Genomic DNA, 23,542 nt, shown 5'->3' on the forward strand with positions numbered 1-23,542 from the left:
CGCTAGATGCCGCCCAGCTGACTGGTGGCGACGCCAAGTTTCAAACCGAGGAGTTCAGAACCTCTGCGCTGGTGTGCTAGGAGAATATCCCGCTGCGCCACCTGGGTGCTCAAATGCCTTCCTGGTTCAACCCTACTATTTATCCGGGCTTGTGACTGGTACCAAGGGTGCACTGCTATGTGGCTAGGTCAGCCTTCTGTATTTATAAGCCCAGCCAGGGATTCAAACCCACGGAACTCAGGCATTGTTGTCACCAGCAGTATGGCTTTTATAATTCCACCGCGCAAGCTTACAAACCAAAATCTTTAAGTAACACAAACATACAGTATATGCACTAAGCATTTATTACTTTTAATTTTTACTTTCTTTTATTGTATCTTCTTTTCAAGAAAGATGTAAACATATGCAGCATTGGGTTAATGATTCAGAAGTCCAAGATAGTGGACTTCTCATTTTTACAATGAGTAACACTGGAGGTATAAAATATAGCAGACAAAAAGCTGACAAATAGGGGTTAAAGGTATTTTTAGTAGGGGTAACTTAAGGTAACTCAAAGAAGTTCTATGAGGGCGCTCAGATGGTGCAGCAGTAAAATACACTAGCACACCAGAGCTGACATCTTGAACTCGTCGGTTCGAATCTCAGCTCTGCTACCGGCAGGCTGGGCGCCTATATGAACAACGATTGACTTGTTATTCAGGGAGGGTGCTGCACGGGATTCCTCATAACAGCAATTACAACCACTGCTGGCTGATTGATGGTGCCTGTACAGAGACAGGGGATAATGTGATCAGGGTGTGACTCTCTGTGTGCAATGCTATATTAACTAAAATACGCTAGCACACCAGAGCTGGGATCTCAAATACATCAGATTCATGGGTGGCCACATGAACAACGATTGGCTGTTGTTCAGGGATGGGAAAGCCAGACCAGGTTTCCTCATAACTGGTGCAATTACAACCTCTGCTGGCCTGTGCAGAGTTGGGGAATACTGCTGATCAGGGTGTGGCTGTCCGTGCACAAAGCTGGTCTGCATATGAACTTGCCTTGTGCAGGTGAAAAGAGGCAGTTGGTACTGCTCACGTGTCGGAGAGGGCGTGTGTCAGTTGCGAAGCTCCTCAGTCAGCAGTTGAGGGTTGTATCGGTAGAGGTGAAGCATAACACAACCAGGGTAATTGAATACGACTAGATTAGGGGAGAAAATTGGGGGAAATTCAGAGAAAAAGAGGAAAAATAAGATGCAGTCTGGAGAGGGTGTGTGTTAGTTACGACTCTCCTCAGTCAGGAATGGACGTCAAATTCAGTAGAGAGGAAGCATAATGCAATCGGTTAATTGGATTTGGCTAGACTGGGAGGAAAATTCAGAAAAAAAGCACTTCTTTTTGTCCACTCACATTGAAAATGACCATAATTACTACCAATCCTTTTGAAATCAATGCAGATGAATCACCTGATAAAGCTCAATGCGTTGCTCTGATACACGAGCCTTTTGATTTTGTAGCCTGAAGATCCTCAGCTCAGCCTTCACCAGGTTGGAAGCGTTCTTCTCCATGGAGCTCACATCAAACCTGAGCCGTCTGAAGTACGGGTTGTAGTGAGTTGCAGAAATGACATCTGTAGGAAACAAAAGGATCTCTTATTGACAATCGAGGCAAGTAAGGACATGCAAGGCAAAGCATACTTTATAAACCTTGTCAGCGTCCGGTCACGAGTGTTTTGCCACTTTTTTATCAGCTGGACTGGAATTGACACAAAATTGGTCAAAAGCCTGTCTCGTGGGCTGCATGCATGCATTTCTATGTAGGGATAATGAGCCTAGAAAATAAAAGCACAAGCTATGTATGTATGTATGTATGGATGGATGGATGGATGGATGGATGGATGGATGGATGGATGGATGGATGGATGGATGGATGGATGGATGGATGGATGGATGGATGGATGGATGGATGGATGGATGGATAGATAGATAGATAGATAGATAGATAGATAGATAGATAGATAGATAGATAGATGGGAGCATGAAATTGTCCAAAATCTCTTGGTATGCTGAAGCATTAAGATTTCCTTTCACTGGAACTAAGGGCCCGAGCCCAACTCCTGAAAAACAACCCCACACCATAACCCCCCCCTCCACCAAACTTTACACTTGGCACAATGCAGTCAGACAAGTACCGTTCTCCTGGCAACCACCAAACCCTCGTCCATTGCACTGCCAGACGGAGAAGCGTGATTCGTCACTCCAGAGAACACGTCTCCACTGCTCTAGAGTCCAGTGGTGGCGTGCTTTACACCACTGCATCTGACGCTTTGCATTGCGCTTGGTGATGTAAGGCTTGCATTCCATGAAGATCTCTACGCACTGTTCTTGAGTTGCTGTCGTTCCCAATCGCTTCCACTTTGTTATAATAGCACTGACAGTTGACTGTGGAATATTTAGTAGCGAGGAAATTTCGCGACTGGACTTGTTGCACAGGTGGCATCCTATCACGGTACCACGCTGGAATTCACTGAGCTCCTGAGAGCGACCCATTCTTTCACAAATATTTGTAGAAGCAGTCTGCATGCTAGGTGCTTGGTTTTATACACCTGTGGAACACCTGAATTCAATTATTTGGATGGGTGAGTGAATACTTTTGGCAATATAGTGTACCTCCTTGTGTCATGGCCCACTGGCTGCTGGTCGAGAGCCCCTGAATTAGAGGCTGCATCCGATAAAACAGTTTATACAAAAAACCTTCCAGAGAGTTCCAGAAGACCTCTGGACTCCACCTGTAGCAGCACCTAATCCATTATCCAAACAAGCATTACTTGGAGGCTGTCGGAATTTGAGTGCAAGTGCATGACTAAAAACATCTGAGTTTATACCATGCAGTAAAAACCAAGACTTGAGCTCACACAGATATTTTGACAGGACACATTAAGGATAGAATAAGCTAATTTTGTTGACAGAGGCTAATGAATTTGTCGTGATCCTGAATGTCTACAATAAATCCCTCAAAAGAACAGTTTCTGTAAACAAATCAGAGACAGCTGGGGATACAGTGCCTGCCCGAGTCCAGTAGTATAGCAACACTTGCATAATACTCAAAACCATGTGCGCTCGCTGTGTGCCATTACCAGGATCTGTTCACTGTGTAGCAAGATCACAGCAAACGTTCAAACAGTGGCATGGAAACATTCTGTTAAACAAACTAAATTACCAAAGCCTAAAACAATGGCACACATGGGCACTTGTGATCTTACGTTATTTATTAAACAATTAATTACATTTCCCAGTGCCTGAAGTAAGAGACTGCTTCTGGATCTGGTGTCTATAATGGTAATTTCAAAACTGTTTATGCTTTTTTCTATTCTAAACAATCATTTCTTAGAATATTGGCAAAACAGGAAGAATGGATTCATCATATTTGTCATTCCGAATCTTTTGTGTGATTTACAGTGGTGTTATAGCCATACATAACCAGAAATCCAGACTGAGAGACTATAAGCCATTGTGTATCCATTGACTACTGTTGTGTCTTTGAGGGGTGTCAGATTTTAGCTCAGAATTGGTGAAAAACTACATTTGGAAAAATCTGGTGGGTGAAAAATTATTTTTAATAATAATTATTATTTTTTAGATATACAAATTACTGGGCAGAGGGAAAAAGTAAGTTTCTCACTGGGCACAATGCGGTAACACACTCAGGACAGGACAACAGTCCATCTCAGGGCCTTGACCTTGATAAACAGTGCATCGCAGTTTGTTGCGTATGGGGCTGCATAGCCGCAGACCAGTCAGGGTTCCCATGATGACCCCTGTCCACCGCCGAAAGCGTAAACAATGGGCACGTGAGCATCAGAACTGGACCACAGATCAATGGAAGAAGGTGGTCTGGTCTGATGAATCACGTTTTCTTTTATGTAACGTGGATGGCCAGGTGCGTGTGCGTCGCTTACCTGGGGAACACATGGTCCCAGGATGCACTATGGGAAAAAGGCAAGCCAGCGGAGGCAGTGTGATGATTTGGGCAATGTTCTGCTGGGAAACCTTGGGTCCTGCCATCCATTTGGGTGTTACTTTGACACGTACCACCTACCTAAGCATTGTTGCAGACCATGTACCCCCTTTAATGGAAACGGTATTCCCTGATGGCTGTGGCCTCTTTCAGCAGGATAATGCTCCCTGCCACAAAGCAAAAATGCTTCAGGAATGGTTTAAGGAGCACAACAACGAGGTGTTGACTTGGCCTCCAAATTTCCCAGATCTCAATCCAATTGAGTATCTGTGGGATGTGCTGGACAAACAAGTTCGATCCATGGAGGCCCCACCTAGCAACTTACAGGAGTTAAAGGATCTGCTGCTAACATCTTGGTGCCAGATACCACAGCACACCTTCTAGTGGGGTCTAGTGGAGTCCATGCCTCGACGGGTCAGGGCTGTTTTGGCAGCAAAAGGGGGACTAATACAATATTAGGAAGGTGGTCAAAATGTTATGCCTGGTCAGTGTGTGTGTGGGTTTCCTCCAGGATCTCCGGTTTCCTCCCACAGTCCAAAAACATGCAGGTTAAAATTAATCGGAGCTACTAAAGTTCCCTATTTGTGAATGTGTGTGTGTGCCCTGTCCAAGGTGTTTCCTGCCTTGAATCTGACCCAACATGACCCTGAATAGGATAAAGCGATGTTAAAACAGACAATGAATGAATGAATAAATGATTTAAATAACAGACAGACAGTTGCTGATTCACAAAGGTTGGTTAAGAAATGATGCATCAGACCGATCTGCTGATTTATCAGTTGTGGTTACTGGTCATGTTTCCACTAAAAAAGCAACAAAAAAAAAACCAAATGTGCCTGTTTACACAAAAATATCGTCAATACAAAATTATTATGCAAGACAGTTTTGTAAACCTGTTTATAATGACCAGATGAGCAGAAAAACAGATTTTTTTTGGTATCTGTTTGGTAACCAGAATGCTTAATCAGATTGATGGATAGCTTTAAAAGAACTGTTTTGCTAAACTAGGTCATACTCGACTAATAGTCAAGACATATTAAATCCTTTACTCTGATTTACTCCCACATGTAATTATGCAGCGGTTAAGCTCTTAAAGTGATGGAAATGTAAGCAAGTTTGTAAAACTGAACCATCACTATTGCCAGCACTAGTCTTAAAAAAGAGCTACAGGAGATCACATTGCAGTTCACCAAGAGGATGTAAGCCAGCTATAAACAAACACAAATTCCCCATAGGCTGAAGATTAGCATGATTCTTCCCATACTACAAGAGAGCACACTTGTTACTCCCAACCATTTGTTAGCCATATGTGCTTAGCATGATCAGACAGACAGAAATCCCGCGTGGATTTATTAGAGCCGAGCAATAGCATGCCTAGTGGCATCGGACCCAGCACGAAGCCTCAAATTCATAGCTGTTAGGAGGTTCAGAAGCTGGGGATTATGAAGCCACAGTGGTTTGTTTAAAAAACTTACACAAGCAGGATGTTCATTCAGGATGGGAAGAAAAAAATGCTTAGCAGCTGGTTCTACAGTCAGCGTGACACAGAGTTCAATCACAGTTTTTTCAGAAAACCATTTACCGACTTCTACTTCAAGGGAATGAAGTGAGTATGTGTTTGTTGGTTAAGGTGGGCTGTGGCTGTTCTGTTCATGAATTAGCAAAGTCAGCTGTGTGACTGAAGTCATAAGTACACATACAGTACATCTGAGCCACATTAATTTCAACACAGTTTTTCACAACTGACATTTAATTCCCTCGCTTAGATCAGTAAGGATCACTACTATACACCGATCAGCCATAACATTAAAACCACCTCTTTGTTTCTACACTCACTGTCCATTTTATCAGCTCCACTTACCATATAGAAGCACTTTGTAGTTCTACAATTACTGACTGTAGTCCATCTGTTACTCTGCATGCTTTGTTAGCCCACTTTCATGCTGTTCTTCAATGGTCAGGACCCCCACAGGACCACTATAGAGCAGGTATTATTTAGGTGGTGGATCATTCTCAGCACTGCATGGACAATGACATGGTGGTGGTGTGTTAGTGTGCGTTGTGCTGGTATGAGTGGATCAGACACAGCAATGCTGATGGAGTTTTTAAACACCTCACTGTCACTGCTGGACTGAGAATAGTCCACCAACCAAAAACATCCAGCCAACAGTGCTCTGTGGGTAGCGTCCTGTGACCACTGATGAAGCTCTAGAAGATGACCAACTCAAACAGCAGCAATAGATGAGAGATCGTCTTTGACTTTACATCTGCAAGGTGGACCAACTAGGTAGGAGTGTCTAATAGAGTGGACAGTGAGTGGACACGGTATTTAAAAACTCCAGCAGCGCTGCTGTGTCTAACACACCACCACCATGTCAGTGTCATTGCAGTGCCGAGAATGATCCACCACCTAAATAATTCCTGCTCTGTGGTGGTCCTGGGAGAGTCCGAACTACAAAGTGCTTCTATATGGTAAGTGGAGCTGATAAAATGGACAGTGAGTGTAGAAACAAGGAGGTGGTTTTAATGTTATGGCTGATCGGTGTATCTTAAGAATGTGAAATATCAGACTATCAATATCATACTAGCAACTATGATTCATTTCGGATTTTATTTCTTTTGTCTCATTTACTTCCAAGTTTACATGCATGTGGTAAATTTTTTGGTAACATTACTTTTAAAATGTTTAACTTGGGTCAAATATTTCAAGTAGCCTTCCACAAGCTTCTTACAATAATTTGCTGGAATTTTGGCCTGTTCCTCCAGACAGAACTGCTGTAACTGAGTCAGGTTTGTAGGCTTCCTTGCTCACACACACTTTTTCAGTTCTGCCCCTAAATTTTCTATTAGATTGAGTTCAGGGGTTTGTGATGACTTTGTACGCATGCTTGGGGTCACTGTCCATTTGAAAGACCCATTTGAACCTTAGCTTTAACTCCTTCATCATAATGCCATCTATTTTGTAAAGTGCATCAGTCCCTCCTGCAGCAAAGCACCCCATAATATAATGCTGCCACCCCCATGCTTCATGGTTGGGATGGTGTTCTTTGGATTGCAAGCTTCCAGCTTTTCCCTTCATACATAATGATGGTCAATATGACCAAACAGTTCAATTTTTTCTCCATGTGCAGTTGCAAACTGTAACCTGGATTCTTTTTTAGCTGAGTGGCCGTTTAGGTCATGTAGATATAGATACTTTTGTGTCTGTTTCCTTCAGCATCTTCACAAGGTTGTTTGCAGCTGTTCTTGGATTGATTTGTATTTTTCTCAACAAATTATATCACCTCTAGCAGAAAGAATGTGTCTACATCCTAAACAGTAATGGCTGTGTGGTCCCATGGCATTTAAACTAGCAGATTATCATCTGTACAGATTGTCGTGGAACTTTCAGGTGTTTGGTAATTGCTCCCAAGGATGTACCAGACTTGTGGAGGTCCACAATTCTTTTTTCTGATGTCTTGGCAAATTTTTTTTAGGTTTAAAGGTAGGTGTTAAAATACTGTTACAGGTACATCTCCAATTAACAACATCAGTTAGCCTACCAGAAGCTTCTAAAGCCATGATCGTGCTTCCTGAAACTTTCCAAGCTTATAATTATAAGTGATATAATCTGTTTGTACACAACAGATTTTGTCACAAAATTGCTTTTGTCATGTACCAAGTAGATAAGTACCAAGTACCTTATGAAACACCTTTGAATTGTATAAACTGTAATCAGGCCTTCTTGTCTAAAATTACAGCCTTATTATATGTCAACACTCAAGAGAGTGGTAGCCTAGTGGGTAGAGCGTTGGACTATCAATTAAAAGGTTGAAAGTTCGAATACCTGCTCTGCCATGCTGCCCATAGGCCATTGAGCAAGGCCCTTAACCCCTTTTGCTCTAGGGGTGCCATACAATGGCTGACCCTGCACTCTTACCCCAGCTTCCAAACCAGCTGGGATATGTGAAGAAAGAATTTAGTTGTACTGTACACTATGCATACATACTGTATGTATATATGAAAAATAAAGGCATTCTATTCTATTCCATTCTATTAAACATTGTTAGGATGAATTATAATCCATAATCTGAACCTTACAAAGGCTTGTTTGACTGGATGAGGCACACATTCCCACAGACACACCAAAGTTTGTGAAAAGTCTTGCCAAAAAAGTGAAGTGTTACAGTGGGGTGGGGTTGCTAATGATCAGGTGTCTACATACTTTTGGCATATAGTGGATTCCATACCATCTGTGATTTTAAGTTGATAAGGTAAGAACACAGCTTACAAGTCATCTAGGATAAAAGCCAGCTAACTAAACTGCTCCAGAGTTTAGTGACTTTTAAACACCCCCTCTTTACCTGCATTCAGAACTGAAGGCAGGCCGCCAACAACTTGTCAAGGTAATTGCTGCTTAAATCAGGCACATGTACAAATGAGAGGGATTGGAAATCAAAGGGTTGATGTAAATAAATGTATTTTATTACATAACCCGTGACAGTTTTTAGCAAAAGGAACAAAGTACATATAGCACATTTATAAACATCTCTACTAAACTATAGCAGAAAGCATAATTTGTGATGTTTTACTGTTGTTTACACAGGAGTGCTTGTGAGCTGGTAATGATTTAATGGGATCCAGAAAATAGGGACAAACAGTTCTCAGATCTTAGGCTTTTGATGCTCTCTCACTTTCCATTCCTCCTCCTCTCACATAGATGATCCCGCTGACACAGAGCCAATACTAACTTTTCACTGTATGACCAAGAGGACCGATGGGCCAAGACTAACGAAGCTCTTTCTAGCTTCTTTCCCATCCATCACCAAAAAAAAAAAATCACACTTCAAACTTCCAGAACCCCATCTTAAGGAGCAGAGTTTATATAAACTTCTCCCGAGCATCCTGCCTCTATGAATGAATGTGCTGTGTTCAGCTGCTCACTGGAGACGCTGACCGGAGGGTTCAGCGCTGCTCTGTGATAAAGAGCGCTATTGTGTGTTTACACACAAATTACATCATATATTATTACACACACATACACACACACACACACACACGCGCACACATACACAACAATAATGAACCTCTAATCCTAATATACCACGTTTTTCATGTAAGGCATTAGTTCTCTGGGGATTTTGGGCTGACTCAGTAAGCAAACCGACCATTTTCTGAGGTTCAGTAGTAAAGAGGAGAGTGAAACCACACTACCGCTGATTTATATGAATTCACCGTGAAACTGATCCGCCACAGCTGGCGCCACTGTGTTCTGAATGCCCACTTGGCATACCCAGAGATGGGCACACTTAAGAAATATAATGAAAAGAGAAAGAGGGGATGTGAGGATGTAGAAATATTTTAATGTGACATGTGTAAGCATCCCTGATAAACATCCCTGATAACTAACTCATTCCATATGGTTCTGTAGCCTATTAAATATTTTTGGCAACAAATTATTGCACAATTAACCACGCTACTACAGCCCATCCCACTATCCCCATCTTTCTGTTTGTCAAGATGTATATCAACAGTAAGATTAACAAAGGAAAATAGCAGAATACTTCTCATAGCACTATCCACCCCCCACCAAAAAAAAACTACTTATAGATTCCATATGAAGGGCGGCACAGTGGCTCGGTGGGTAGCACTGTCACCTCACAGCAAGAAGGTCCTGGGTTCGATCCCCAGGTGGGGCAGTCCGGGTCCTTTCTGTTTGGAGTTTGCATGTTCTCCCTGTGTCTGCATGGGTTTCCTCCAGGAGCTCCGGTTTCCTCCCACAGTCCAAAAACATGCAGTCAGGTTAATTGGAGACACTAAATTGCCATATAGGTGAATGGGTAAGTGTATGTGTGTGTGTGTGTGTCTGTCCTGCGATGGACTGGCGCCCCGTCCAGGGTGTTACTGTGTTACTATTCTTTGGTGAAACTGTCTGGGTTCTTTCTGTATGGAGTGTGTATGTTCTCCTTGTGTCTGTGTGGGTTTCCTCCAGTTGCTTAGGTTTCCTCCCACAGTACAAAGACATGCAGTCAGGTTAATTGGAGATACAATATTGCCCTAGGTGTGTGTGTGTGTGTGTGTGTGTGTGTGTGTGTGTGTGTGTGTGTGTACTCACGTGTGTTTTTTCTGTGATGGACTGCCAACCTGTCCAGGGTGTTTCCTACCATTTGTCCAGTGAATTTTACCCACCACAACCCTAAATAGGATGAAGCGGTAGTAAAACAGACAATAAATAAGTGAATGAGTCCACCTAACTGAACTCTTAATGCATGCTGAATGATCCAGGTGCACAAATCCACAAAGTTGAATCAGTTCATCTGGACCCAAATTATGGTGTAGAGATACGTTTTGTCACTCATCCAAGTGATTCCAAGTAAAGAAGTCACTTGTATGAGTGGCGATTCAACTTTGTGGACACCTAACTGACCATTCCACAAACGTCCCCTCTCCCCCTTCCCCCACACAGCATCAAATAATGATATTGTAGAGTCTGTATTGCTTTATATATAATACTTGTTTGGCTTTTTTTATTTTTTCACTTAGTCGTGCTTTTGTCTTTTTTTTCTTCAAGTTTTATTTTATTTTGTTGTTGTTGCTGTCATTGTTACTGTTGCTGTTATTGTAAAAAAAGAAAGACTGACAGCACCGCTGGGGATTCAAACCCTGGATCCCAGCGATAGTGGGCTAGTATAATTTACAGCTGCACCACCCGAGCGCCAAATGGTAATTATATTCATTCAAAATACAAATACAAAACACAATACTGTGCAAGCTATAACAGTTTTTACTATTTTAGACAGGCTTTCACAAGATTCTGGAGTGTGTATGTTGGAAATTGTGCTCATTTAGTCAAAACAGGCATTAACATAACACATCCCAGACGAAAAGGCCTTTTATAAACTGCTGTCACACAATGTATAATTTATGTTGTATAAGCAATAGAACCGACATTATGCATATGTTAGAAATGTCCCACTATAAGGAGGAGTGACCAAATATTTTGGCAATATCAACAGTCATTTGTAAATAAGATTGGACGTCCCTGCACTATGAGAAGATATTAGTAAAAAAGTACCTTAAATTTTAAATCATGATTTCATCTTGACGTCTCAATAGAAAGATAAAAGATTTTTATAAATCCAGCCAAGTCATTTATAACCATAATTCATTTACCATCAACTAAATTTGTAGAGTTGCCAGACATTGTAAAATTAAGCGTACACATGTAGAACATACCATCTTTAGCACATGCCCTCACTTCACTCTGTTCACTTCATAAATCTCTCCGTTTCAGTCCGTTGCAAACATTTGGCTAATAGATCCTGAATGGCTTCCTGAGTGAGCAGTACTTGTGATGAGCAGGAGGAAACGTGAACTTGCAGCCATCAAGCTAGAGCTTCCTTCCTGAAATAGAGCGCTCACACAGATGGCTTTCCCTCCTATTCCTGTTTGGCCTGGAGGTCTGGGCTGCAGCAATGGATTATCCTTCCTTGGCCTGTTGATAATCAGCCACCACTGCAACCGGCTCCCGGCCAACACATCTTTGCACCACCCAGTGTCTATCCTCACCTCATTCACCCTTTCAAAACGTGCAAAATCCCCACACAAGCACAACACCCGGTGTTTTCATCCATCACATTTTATGCATACTAGAGGATTAGCTGTTTACTCTAACCGGAATATACATCTTGTAGTATTACATTAATTTGACATTTGTTCTAGAACTTTCAAGCCAGGTTCTTGATCTACAGTACACCAGTGATCAGTGTGTCTTCACACAGGGGGAACCTGTGCCAGAAATTTGCTCCCAATGTCCTTTCCTTTTTGGCTGGACTTAAATTTGGAATGGAATTGGATTTGCAATCGGAAACGTTCAACCCCTCTTACCTTAAAAGCTATCATCATGATGTGTATAGAAGTCAAAGAAAATATGGAACAAGTAGTCTCAGTAAACAGAAAATAAAATGTATTGATCCATACAAGCAGTTTGATAATATAAGTTGACATAATTTTGACAACTGTCCGTGAGAACTACTATTTAACCCCCTTGGTGGAACATCCTTTTGCCTTGATAACCTTGCTAACAAGCTTCTGACATCTATCTCATTGAATCTTTGCCCATTCTAGCTTAGGTTTAATTTCTTTCATGCTGAAACTGCTTTCTTTAAATCCCACCAAGATTTAAATCTGGACACTGAGAATGCCACTCCAGGATATTCCAGCACTGATTTCTTAACCAAGCTTTAATTGACTTGGAAGTGTGATCTTTGGAAGTGTGGTCTGTCCGAGAACCTAGTGTGCTCTCTACATAGACTTCCTACTACCTTATAGATACCTTAAAATGCTGCCTACTAAGGTGCCTTATTTCGAAGCAATAAACTGACTGAATAACAAGATCTGATGCTTCTCTAGCGGTGAAGGCAATCCCAACATATGATAGACGAATGCGGGGCAACATTTTTTAAATGTCCTTTTTTAAATGCAAATAAATTCTCATTGATTTTTAGGTGTACAAGTGTGATTTATTTGCAAATTCGGCTCGTCAGTGAGAATTTAACTGTTTTCGTTACACGGAGGGAGATGTTTACTGGTATGCTGGCAGGTTGTGCCGCCCTAACCCATTGGTTTGAATGGCCTGAGACTAACTGTGTTAGCTTAGTAAGCAAACACTGCGGTGACATAATCGCTGTAATCCCCGTCCCTGTAAGTAGTGTGTCTGAATAATCTGCCTTATGAGTTTGATGTCTTAGTAGAATCCTTTCTACTTAGGCAGCTGCTTAGATAGGCAGTAGGCAGCAAGGTAGCTCACTAGGTTTTCTAACAGACCCAATGTTTTGCTGAAAAGTCCAATCAACCCCAAAGTTCAATTTCAGCACAGAAGGCATAAATTCTCCATTAAAATGCCTTGGTATTTCTGTTAATCTATGATTTACATTTACATTTTCAGCATTTAGCAGACGCTTTTATCCAAAGCAACTTACAGAATGAGCGGAACACGATGAGCAATTGAGGGTTGAGGGTTAAGGGTTTTTCTCAGGGACCCAACAGTGGCAACTAGGTGGTGGCGGGGCTTGAACCGGCAACCTTCTGTTTACTAGTCCAGTACCTTACCCACTGAGCTATCACTGGCCCCTGTGATGATGCCAGTCACATGGTCAAAACTGCCAGTTCCTGCAATATAAAAACATCTTTGCATAATCACTGACCCACCTCCATGTTTAACTGTGGTGATAATAGTCTACTGGCCTATCTTGCACCAGACAAACCGCTGATTCATATTTACTGATTCTGATTCAACTTTGATTCATTACTCCATAGAACTGTGTCCCAGAACTCTGCAGACCTATCCAAATTCATGTGCCTTCATCAGGTCATCCTGTAAGACTTTTGCAGTAACAAAGGTGTTTTCTTCACTGTCCTAATAAGAGTGCTAAGGCCTCTGGATGAAACTATATCCTTTCGGATAAAAGTCCTCTAGGAATAAAAGCTGCCTCTAGGAATGTTCAAGGTCTTGGAAATCTTCTTACACCCATCACCTTTATGATGCAATGATATGATCCCCGCTTGTGTGACAGCTCTTTAATTTTCACCATGGTTGCAACATACCTTGAACCCGTGAATCTCTGGTATTGCACATCGCAACTGAAGCAAATTAGGGGTGGTTATTGAATTCCCAATGGTTTAGTCATGTTGTAACCCAACTTTAGGTAATATGAACTAGCAGTAGCAGATCTGCAATATTATGTAGGGATTGAATAATTGTGACATGACAGCATTAACAAAATATCCTGCTACTAGTCATTCATTAAGAAACAGTTCATTTAACGCAATTAATTTAAAGGTTTAAGGTGGCACAGTGGGATATTCCACTAGCACACCAGCGCTGGGTTTCCCTGGCAGGCAAAATTGCAGCAGATACTAGTCTGTTGAGTGGTGAAAGACCAGACGTCTTCGACGCTGTTAAGAACCCTGGTAGTAGCCCAAAGTAAGTAGCCAAAGGTGCCTGTACCAAAGTGGAGGAATGTGGAGATCAGTGCGTGACTCTCTGTGCGTGAGACTGGCCTCATGTGTGAACCCACTGAAGTATGGGAAAATAAGGAGTGGTTGGTGGACTGCGCACGGATTGGATAAATACCCTCCTAGAATGCAAATGGGCACCCCAACAACAGAATGGATAAATGGAGAAAATGCATAAATATAAATAAATATAAATACGAAAAAGAGTTATACATTCTTATTGTCTTTGGGGGGTTGAACAATTCCGATTGCAAGCGTATCTGATGTGCTAAGCAGCTCAGCAGTCTTACTATTAGTAAGTTACAGTGGAAATGCAGTCACAGGAGTGACTAGGTGTATGTGACATTGGGATAAAGTTACTCACACGTGGACGGACATTCACAGACCTGGGCATGTGCACACACAGACATAAACACACACGTTAACACTAAATACCTATAAATACATCTAGCTCCTGCCATAAATCAGACTCAAAACGACTGGGTTATGTAGTATTAAATATTAGAAGCATGAAGTACAGCTGAATAATAGAACTATATTGTATCTATATCTGTAGTCATGTGTTTCATTTAATCTCATCTTTTTACTTTTTTTAGTTATTAATCTTGACAGACCACTTAATCCTAGTATGGTGCCACCTAGAAACACTGCACACAAGGCAGGAATGCCCCCTAGACAGGGTGCCAATCAGTTCACTTACACCTGCGTGCAATTTAGAGCAGCCGGTCCATTCTTCTGCATGTTTTTGGGAGGTGGGGAGGAAACCCACACAGACATGAAAGAACATAACAAACTATCTACAGACAGTGACTGGAAGTAAGGAACAAACTCGTATCCATATGATCAATGTGGATGCAAACTCCACACAGAAAGGCCCTGGACCACTCTACCTGGAAATCGAACCCAGGACTTTCTTGTGGTGAGGTGACAGTGCTACCCACCGAGACACTGTGCCACCCCATGTAGATTATACAACACCAATATGTTATTCCATATGTAGTAAGTACACTACATGGCCAAAAGTATTTGGACGCCTGACCAAGAGCTTGTTGGACATTTCAAATGTCAAAAACAAATGGCATTAAAAAGAGTGACATTTATGTGATCCATATGTCTGAAAAGGCTTTTCACAAGTCTGTGGGAATTTGTGCCCATTCAATCAAAAGAGCAGTTGTATGGCTGGACACTGATGTTGGTCAAGAAAGCCTCAACTGATGTTCCAGTTCATCCCAAAGCTGTTCGGTGAGGGTAAGGTCAGGACTCTGTGCAGACCACTGGATTTTCTTTAAACCAAACTTACAGATGTAAGGTGTCTTTACAGGTGTTGCTTTGTACACAGGGACACAGTCATGCTGGAAAAAGAAATTGGACTTCCCTAGATAATTTCCTTTATATAACTGATTTATTACACCTGTTGGCAATTGTTGTGGCTGAAACACGTAAATTAAAACAATTAAAAGAGGTGTTCCAATACTTTTATCCACATATTTTATGTTTAGTGTAAAGAATAACTTTTTGTGTTTGGTCTAGCTGTGATGGTTTCTAAATCCTGCAGAAAATACTCTACCTTAAATGAACTGAAAGCGTTTCTTTATAATTAAATTACCATATTGTCTTCTTGGGAGGTTTTTTGTTCAAGAAATCTCCTCTGCTTGTAGTTTCTGCCTGGGATATTAAACTACTGGTCTTGCTGGTATTGTTTTATATGTTATTTTGTAGTGGGCTTCAGAAATGTAACAGTAATATTATTAATCTTCCCATAAGGTGGAAAAACTGCTGTTTTTAACAAGCAAACCAGCAAGGTAAAAATGTATAATAAATGAGCTTTCCAGGCAACCAATACAGACACATCATCATTCATTTAAATGGACTCTTGCCTGCTCTGTCTCTATTACACACACTGGTATTCCACCGAAACTTTCCTATAACACTGAATGTGCCTTCGTTATACCCTCTACTGTTCACGACCATTCAGCAATGTAGACTGCAGACTGGTCTGCATCATTAAAAGCAGCAAAGTCATCAGATATTAGCCTTATTAACATTCATATATATTTAAAATCTAGATAGGTAATTCATTAACATTCTTCATATTAGTCAGGACTGCTGTGGGTCAATTTCAGTTCTTACTGAAAGGCAAAAATACAGTCCAGTCCATCATAGGGAACTCATTTATTCACTCTTTTACACTTACACAAGAACAATTTAGAGTACCAAGCCATCTACTAGCATTTTGAACTATCATTTATACAGAAACACATACTAAAAACAACCAGATTTACAAGATAACAAGGCCACAACCAATAATTTAATATTAAATCTATGGGCGTGGGGTGGGGAGTGGCAGGGGCGTAACAACTGGGGGGGCAGGGGCATAACTACTTAGGTGCACTGAGGCCCCCCAATTTTCTTTTGCATTGGCGCCCATGAGCTCCTAGTTACGCCACTGGGGATGGGGGTCCCGAACTCTGTTGAATTTTAATGTTACGCAAAGCTAGTGAGCTTAATATGTTTATTTCTTTTTTACATCACTATTTTAAGGGGGGGCATTTTGGCCATATCTAAATAATGAAGAAGGGACTGGTCCCCCAATATATGTTGGGATTAAGGCCTTGCAAGACAGTAACAAGAGACAAGGAGAAAACCTGGGTCCCTGTAACTGTGCAGCAATACTACTTTCATTCATTATCTGTTTTACCACCACCTTATCCTATTCAGGGTCGCACTGGGTATGATTCACTGGGCGAGTTACAAACACACACACACACACACACACACACACACTTATACCTAGTATATAATAACACACAAACTTATACTTAGTAGCTTTAATTAACCTGACTGCATGTCTTTGGACTGTGGGAGGACACCAGAGCACACGGAGAAAACTCACACAAACACATGAAGAACATGCAAACTCCACACAGAAAGAACCTGGACTGATCCCCCTGTGCCCCTTATCAGTATATATATTTTTGTAATCAGCAGCAAACAAATTGAGTACTAGATGCTATCTTTCCCATATTTGAATAGTTACTATTAAAATAAATAACTACCAAAAATGGTTTCTTTAATTAAGCTGTTTTGTTCCTAATATTAGTGTAGCTACTATACAACACTTCACCCTGCACATTTACAGTATGTACTGTGCATGGACCTTTGTTGGAGTAATAACAGTGTCTACATCATGCAGACCCTCTCACGCATCTTTACCTAACACACATTTCCACAAATTACGTCTAAATAGTTCTTTTTTAAATTCTATTTATCTATCTATCTATCTATTAATTTTTTTAACTTTTACTTCCAATCTAGTCTAGACAAACTACCCAGGTGTATCTCCTGTACTGCTGCAGACCCCCACTCTGACCAAGGAGGGCCATACCTAACACACACCCATTCTGACACGTTTAGTTGCCAACCGTTTTTTTTTCATCTGTCCAGGGCAAGTTCACACAAGGATTAGTATCACCTACAAAGAGTTAGGCACTTCTCTCCATTATTCCCCGTCTCTGTGAAGGCAAAATCAACATCAGCATCAAGGAGGACTCCCTTTGGCCTGCCCTCCCTCAGACACAGCCAGTCATGTTTGTGTAGGCACCCGATCAACCGATAGCAGAGATGAGATTCAAGCTCAAGAGCTCAAGATCTCAGCAGTGGTGGGCAGGTGTTTTTTACCACTGTGCCACTTAAGTGCCCCGTCTAAATAGTTCTTCACTTAAACTAATGTACAAATTTACAAATAATCTTCTATGCTCTCTACTATGGTTATGTTGGTGTAGTAAAAAAGGGGACCAAGGAGAAAGTTGGATCAGGAGGTTTGGTTAAAATATCTAAGCTCAAAATTGAGCTTAAGGATTGACACCCTAAAAAGGATTGGCACCCTTTTTATGTTGGGTTTCTGGCTTGCTGCCTACCACAATCCTAATAAAGTGGTTTGCAAAAATAAGTATATCAAGGGTCGTCAACCTACAGCCCATTGGCCACTAACTAATCAGATTTGGTCTGCTGTTGGGGCCAATTGTGGGGCAGCTGAAAAAAAGGTTGAGACAAAAACCAGTACTTTATTCCATCACTACATTTAAAGGTCAAGTGGTTGTCAGAAATGCAACAATATGACTTTAAACACACCCATTTTCAGGCTGCTGTGCCGAATATAAAGATGTCATAAGGCTCTAAGGCATGCCATGTGGCTTTAATAAAAAAATATATTACATTAAGGTTTCATTTATGAGGCAGTATTTCATTTTCTTGGTTGTTACGAGTGAGTTATGAGAACAATATCTGAATTTTAAATTTAGAAGACTTTATTTCCCACTATTTTTAAGTTATTTCTACCTCAAAAATGAAAATGTGGAACAAATATTTGTCCCGCAGTGCTAAAAGCTCCAAAACTAAGAGTAAGGGGGAAAAGTATTTGACCTACTTTTGAGCGTTTCTCACTTCTGTAAGGTATGCTCTCGGATTCCCCCCCTTACTTCGTTCACAAAAGGACACACTGTTCCCCTTTCTCACACTTTCAGGGCAGAAAAACAAGTCAAACATATGCACATATAAAGCGTGATCACATATAGACGTAGAGCACTACGGAGCTCTTTTAGTTACGTGGCAGGACCACGAAGCCTGAGAACGGCGCTGGCTGAGCCGAACCCTGGAGAGCCGAGAATTCAGACGAGCAGGAAAACAGCGGAGGAGTGGGAGTGCGGGAAGCGAGAATAAAAAAGAATGGTTAGAGGTGGGAAGGAATGAAGGAAAGATGGCAAGAACGGGAATGTGAGAAATAAGAGCGCTCCTGCCTGTGCCTCCACCCAGCCGCTCACCTGCCAATAGCAAATTGAAAACAACTCCGCGCATAATCCCTGGGAACTAAAAATACCCGACGCTTTGAAGACCAGTGCACCAAGTGCTGTCAGTCTGCACACTGTTCCTCCCCAGCAACAGCTCAGCCAACAGGCTGAACCGGGGCCTTAAATGTATCTTTTTTCAATCATTTTTTGACATAAACAGTTGTCATAATCAATGATTTCTATCCATTTGACAAGACTTTTAAAAACAAACACACATTTTCACAGCACTGACTAAAAAAGTTCAAAATAAATTATCCCCTTGGTTATTTTGGATTATCCACCTTTGGCAGCTTTTGAAAACAGCTATCTTTTTGGATGTCATTGTGATGGAGCAATTGTGGCTCTATTATAAGTTCTGCCTGGTTATTTGACTGCAATTCGAGGTCTTGCCACACATGTTTGATGGGGTTAAGATCAAGACTTTGACTGAACCACTCAGGGTTATTTATTTGCTTTATTAAAATAAATGCTAAAGTACAGTCTTTGCTCAGATGATGCATATCTGGTAAATGAAGCAGGGCTTCAGCGACCTCGTATTGTGAATCTATAATTTTCCCATCAGTTCCTGCAAATCATTCCACCTTCCTGCATATGCACACATCATGCTACCACCATCACATTTTACAATAGTAATTGTCAGTGAAGTAACACCACACATACAGCATAGAATTCAAGCCTCATCTGACTGGACAATTTGTTGCCATTGTATTTAAGAGACTAGTGAACAATAATATGCTTTCATGTCAGTAGGAGCTTTTAACTGCAATTTAGATCCAGTAACCTTTGCTGGAATCACATTTTGTCACAGCTACTGACTTCTGCAACTTCCAGTTTAATGAGGAGCCTGAACTAGGCAGTTTGGTTATAGTTTCCTATTTGTTACTGTTTTCTTTCTTTGTTGTCAAGATATGCTGCATTTTAATTAATTAATATATGTTTTAATAATAATACATTTGTTAAAAGGCTTTGGCATTTCTCACATTCTTTTATAGACAAACAGAAATGTATAATAAAATATCAAAATAAAAGTCATTTATTACAAAGATTATTATTTTACGCTGTTCAAGACATGGTACATCTAATGAGTGGCCAGAACTAGGCAGTTTTCTTTCTTTGTTGTCAAGATGATGTGCCGCAAGCAGTTCAGGTCTTATGTTTAAGGGGTGCAACTGCATTTTAATTCATTTAAATATTAATACATTTGTTAATGGCTCTTCACATTCTCACATTGTTTTATAGAAATGTTTATAGAAATGTTTCAAAATATTAAAATTATTATTTTATCCTTTTTAATGTGCGGCAGATGATTATGTTTAAGCGGTGCAGATTAATTTTAATTAATTAATTAATTTAATTATAAATGTAAATAAAGGCATTGTCATTTGTCACATTATTTTATAGACAAACAGAAACGTTTAAAAAATATTTATTTTACCCTTTACAAGCCATGATACATTTAATGAGTGGCCTGAACTAGGCAGTTCGGTTATAGTTTCCTATTTGTCACTGTTTTCTTTCTTTGCTGTCAAGATGATGTGTGGCATATGACTGAAGCTAGTCATATGTTTAAGGGGTGTGAATGCATTTTACTTTATTTATTTAAATATTAATACATTTGTTAAAGGCTTTGGCATTTCTCACAAGTAACCAGTCTAAAGTTTAAGGGGTGCAAATGCATTTAATTAAATCATTTATTTATTTACTTAAATTTTAATACATTTATTAAGGCTTTGGCATTTCTGTTTTATAGATGAACATGTGTGTTTAAAGAATTTTTTTAAAATTGTTATTTAAAGTCATTTATTATAAAGATTATTTATTACCCTTTTCAAGACATGGTACAAAGTATAGGTAACAATGTAACACATAAAAAGTTGAAGGACAAACAATGAGGACGAAACTGTCGTCCTTCTGGCACTGTACGCTCCTCCACTGTTGTATGGCAACCGGAAAACAAGCAACTGCAAAGGAGTGTTCGCATTGACCCTGCTAAAGCCAGCACATACAGCTGAAGCCTGAGCCTTTATCAAATTGCAAAATGTTGCCATGGTCTCACTGATAACTTCTGAGGAAACATTGCTGTCAAAATACGGTTTGCACAGTGTCACTTCCCTCTGCTGTCGTTCGCCGAGCCATGAAATCCCATTACAGCTAAACAATAATAGAGGTCATGGCTGGCAGATTCTCAAACACACCCCTCCCATCTACGCTTGGCTTAATTAATCTTCGGCAACAGTCCACACGCCTTCCCATGCAGGCCAAGTGCATCCCGGACTCCTACAGAGCCTGGAGAGATAGATGGGCTCCAGATCTCTTTCCCACACTAGGCTTCACTTGTGTTAGAATATCATATTTCGCAGGACCGGTGCTCTTGCTGTAAACAGTACAAAAGTACTGGAGGAAAGTTGTTATTCTTTTGCGCTTTCGCGCCCTCCCTCTCTCTCTCCCGTTTCTCTCTCGGTCGTTACGCAATCGAATTTGGCCACAGGAGAAACGGCAGTGCATCCAGGTCTTGCGTAAGTTCACTGAGCCCCACTTTTTAGAACAACTTTACGATGAAAAGTGTGCCCACATACTTATTCTCTACCTCAATTTCCCATCCCGTTTAGAATACCAGCTATAAGTCAGCAACGGGTTTAAGGGCCAAACTGGCACTTGTTCAGATTTGGCACATTTTCTATACTGACCTCACATCAACCGCAAGCACACCCACACTACACCCACATTGATACACCGGTTTCAATGTGCAATGCATTACTTTCAAAGAAAAGCAGCTCGTACAGCACGAAGCTGCAGATTAAATGCAGTTGTTGGCCATGCACCCACACCCCACTTCCTCCATTATACTCTCCAGGCCGGTGTTAATAAAGTGTTATCACATGCGCACTCTCTCCTTGTGGGTTTCCAGAGATCAAACTCTATTTGTTTCCACTGATATCACACAGATGCACTCGAGTTAGCAGCCTGGACGAGAATGCAGGCTTCCCCGGATGCAGCTTCGTGCAGGGATCTCGGGCCTCAGCAGAGTTCTCTTGAGCTGTGCACTTGGCTGTGCCGGGTTGTTTTTGGGAGAGCCCCTGCACACCACAGTGTTTATTTACAGTGCAGGAGGAAAAAGGGGCTTGAGTGTTCTCTCGCAATCACCAAACATAATCTGTCATGCACACGCAATGGGCTTCTCACTAAGCTTTACAAACACGGACACACTTCAAACTTCCTCATTCAGCTTCCTTCAAGCTGTGCTTTTATGTTAGCGTGTTTAGCAAGTCTATAAAAAATAATGGAATAAATGTACTAAACAAAAACATGGGATAATATGCTGACAATGGCTGGTTGATAAAACGTTATTTGTGGGGGTTTTAAAATGCAGTTCCCTCAGTTCTTCTTCCAATTTAGTCGTATTACCTGATTGCACTTGTCCTCTATTGATGCTGACCTCCACTCCTGACTGAAGAGAGCCATGACTAACACAAGTCTCTTCCAACAAGTGTGCAGTACCTGGTCACTTCTTTCCACCTGCACTAAAAAGGTTTATATGGAGATCTGTTATGCGCAGGAAGAGTCACACACTGATCTCCATTATCCCCCGTCTCACTGTGCAGGCACCATCGATCAGCCAGCAGAGGTCATAACTGCAGCAGTCATGATGAATCCCCTCTGGCTTTCCCACCCTCGGACAAGCCAATCATTGTCCGTATAAATAGCAGAGCTGAATTTCAAGTTCTGGTCGCCAGTTTGAGATGTCAGTTCTGGTCTGCTAGTGTGTTTAACCACTGCGCCACTAATTGACCCCTTTGCAGGTGTCTATTGGCCTTTCTGGGAATGTGACATTCCTAGCACATGTTTTAGCACAGCATCTTAACAACCTTCATAAAGTGCAGATACAAACATGATTGAATCAATGAGTGTTCAAAAATATTCAAGGCCAGCATGAGACAGTGTGCTTATTAAGCAGTTGTAGCCTAGCAGTTAAGGTACTGGACTAGTAAGCAGAAGGTTGCTGGATAAACACATTACTGCCAGGCTGCCACTGTTGGGCCCTTAAACAAGGCCCTTAACCATGAATTTCTAAGACTGTATACTGTTAGTCACTTTGGATAAAAGCGTCTTCTGAATGGTAAAATTGTAAATGTAATAAACAAAAACATCATGTAAAATGTACTTTAGAAAAAAGTTAGGACCCTTGAGTATTGCATCAGTCTAATGATTTAGCCCACCAATGGGGAGACACAAGTTTAAGTCTCAGTGTGCTGCCTGCCTGGTCTGGCCCCGTACAGACACAATTGCCAGTAAGAAAGAGGGTATACATAGAGCATAGAGGGATTCTCCAATATGATTTAGGGCTCTCTGTAAGTATCTGTTGCTGGCTATTGTTCAGTGGTGGCCAACAGCTTTACTTTCCTTTGACTTTCCTTTCAAATAAATAGAGGAACTATCAGAGGATAACCAAAAATATCCAGCCAAAAGCGCCCCGTGGGCAGCGTCCTGTGATGACTGATGAAGGTCTAGAAGATGACCAACTCAAACAGCAGCAATAGATGAGCGATCATCTCTGACTTTACATCTACAAGACGGACCAACTAGGTAAGAGTATCTAACAGAGTGGACAGTGAGTGGACATGGTATTTAAAAACTCCAGCAGCACTGCTGTGTCTGATCTACTCATACCAGTACAACACACACTAACACACCACCACC

General features: G+C 41.1%; 1 protein-coding gene across 1 annotated transcript in view; it reads right to left on the reverse strand.

The window, feature by feature from the left end:
• tgfb2 (transforming growth factor, beta 2) overlaps nucleotides 1-23,542 on the reverse strand; it is a 49,249-nt gene that overhangs the window by 12,846 nt on the left and 12,861 nt on the right. Inside the window, exon 2 of the mRNA XM_062992136.1 lies at nucleotides 1,451-1,614. Coding sequence (XP_062848206.1) covers nucleotides 1,451-1,614 — 164 coding nt within the window. The remainder of the gene's footprint in view (nucleotides 1-1,450; nucleotides 1,615-23,542) is intronic.

Source organism: Trichomycterus rosablanca, chromosome 3 (assembly GCF_030014385.1).
Source record: "Trichomycterus rosablanca isolate fTriRos1 chromosome 3, fTriRos1.hap1, whole genome shotgun sequence".
NCBI classification, from domain to species: Eukaryota; Metazoa; Chordata; class Actinopteri; order Siluriformes; family Trichomycteridae; genus Trichomycterus; species Trichomycterus rosablanca.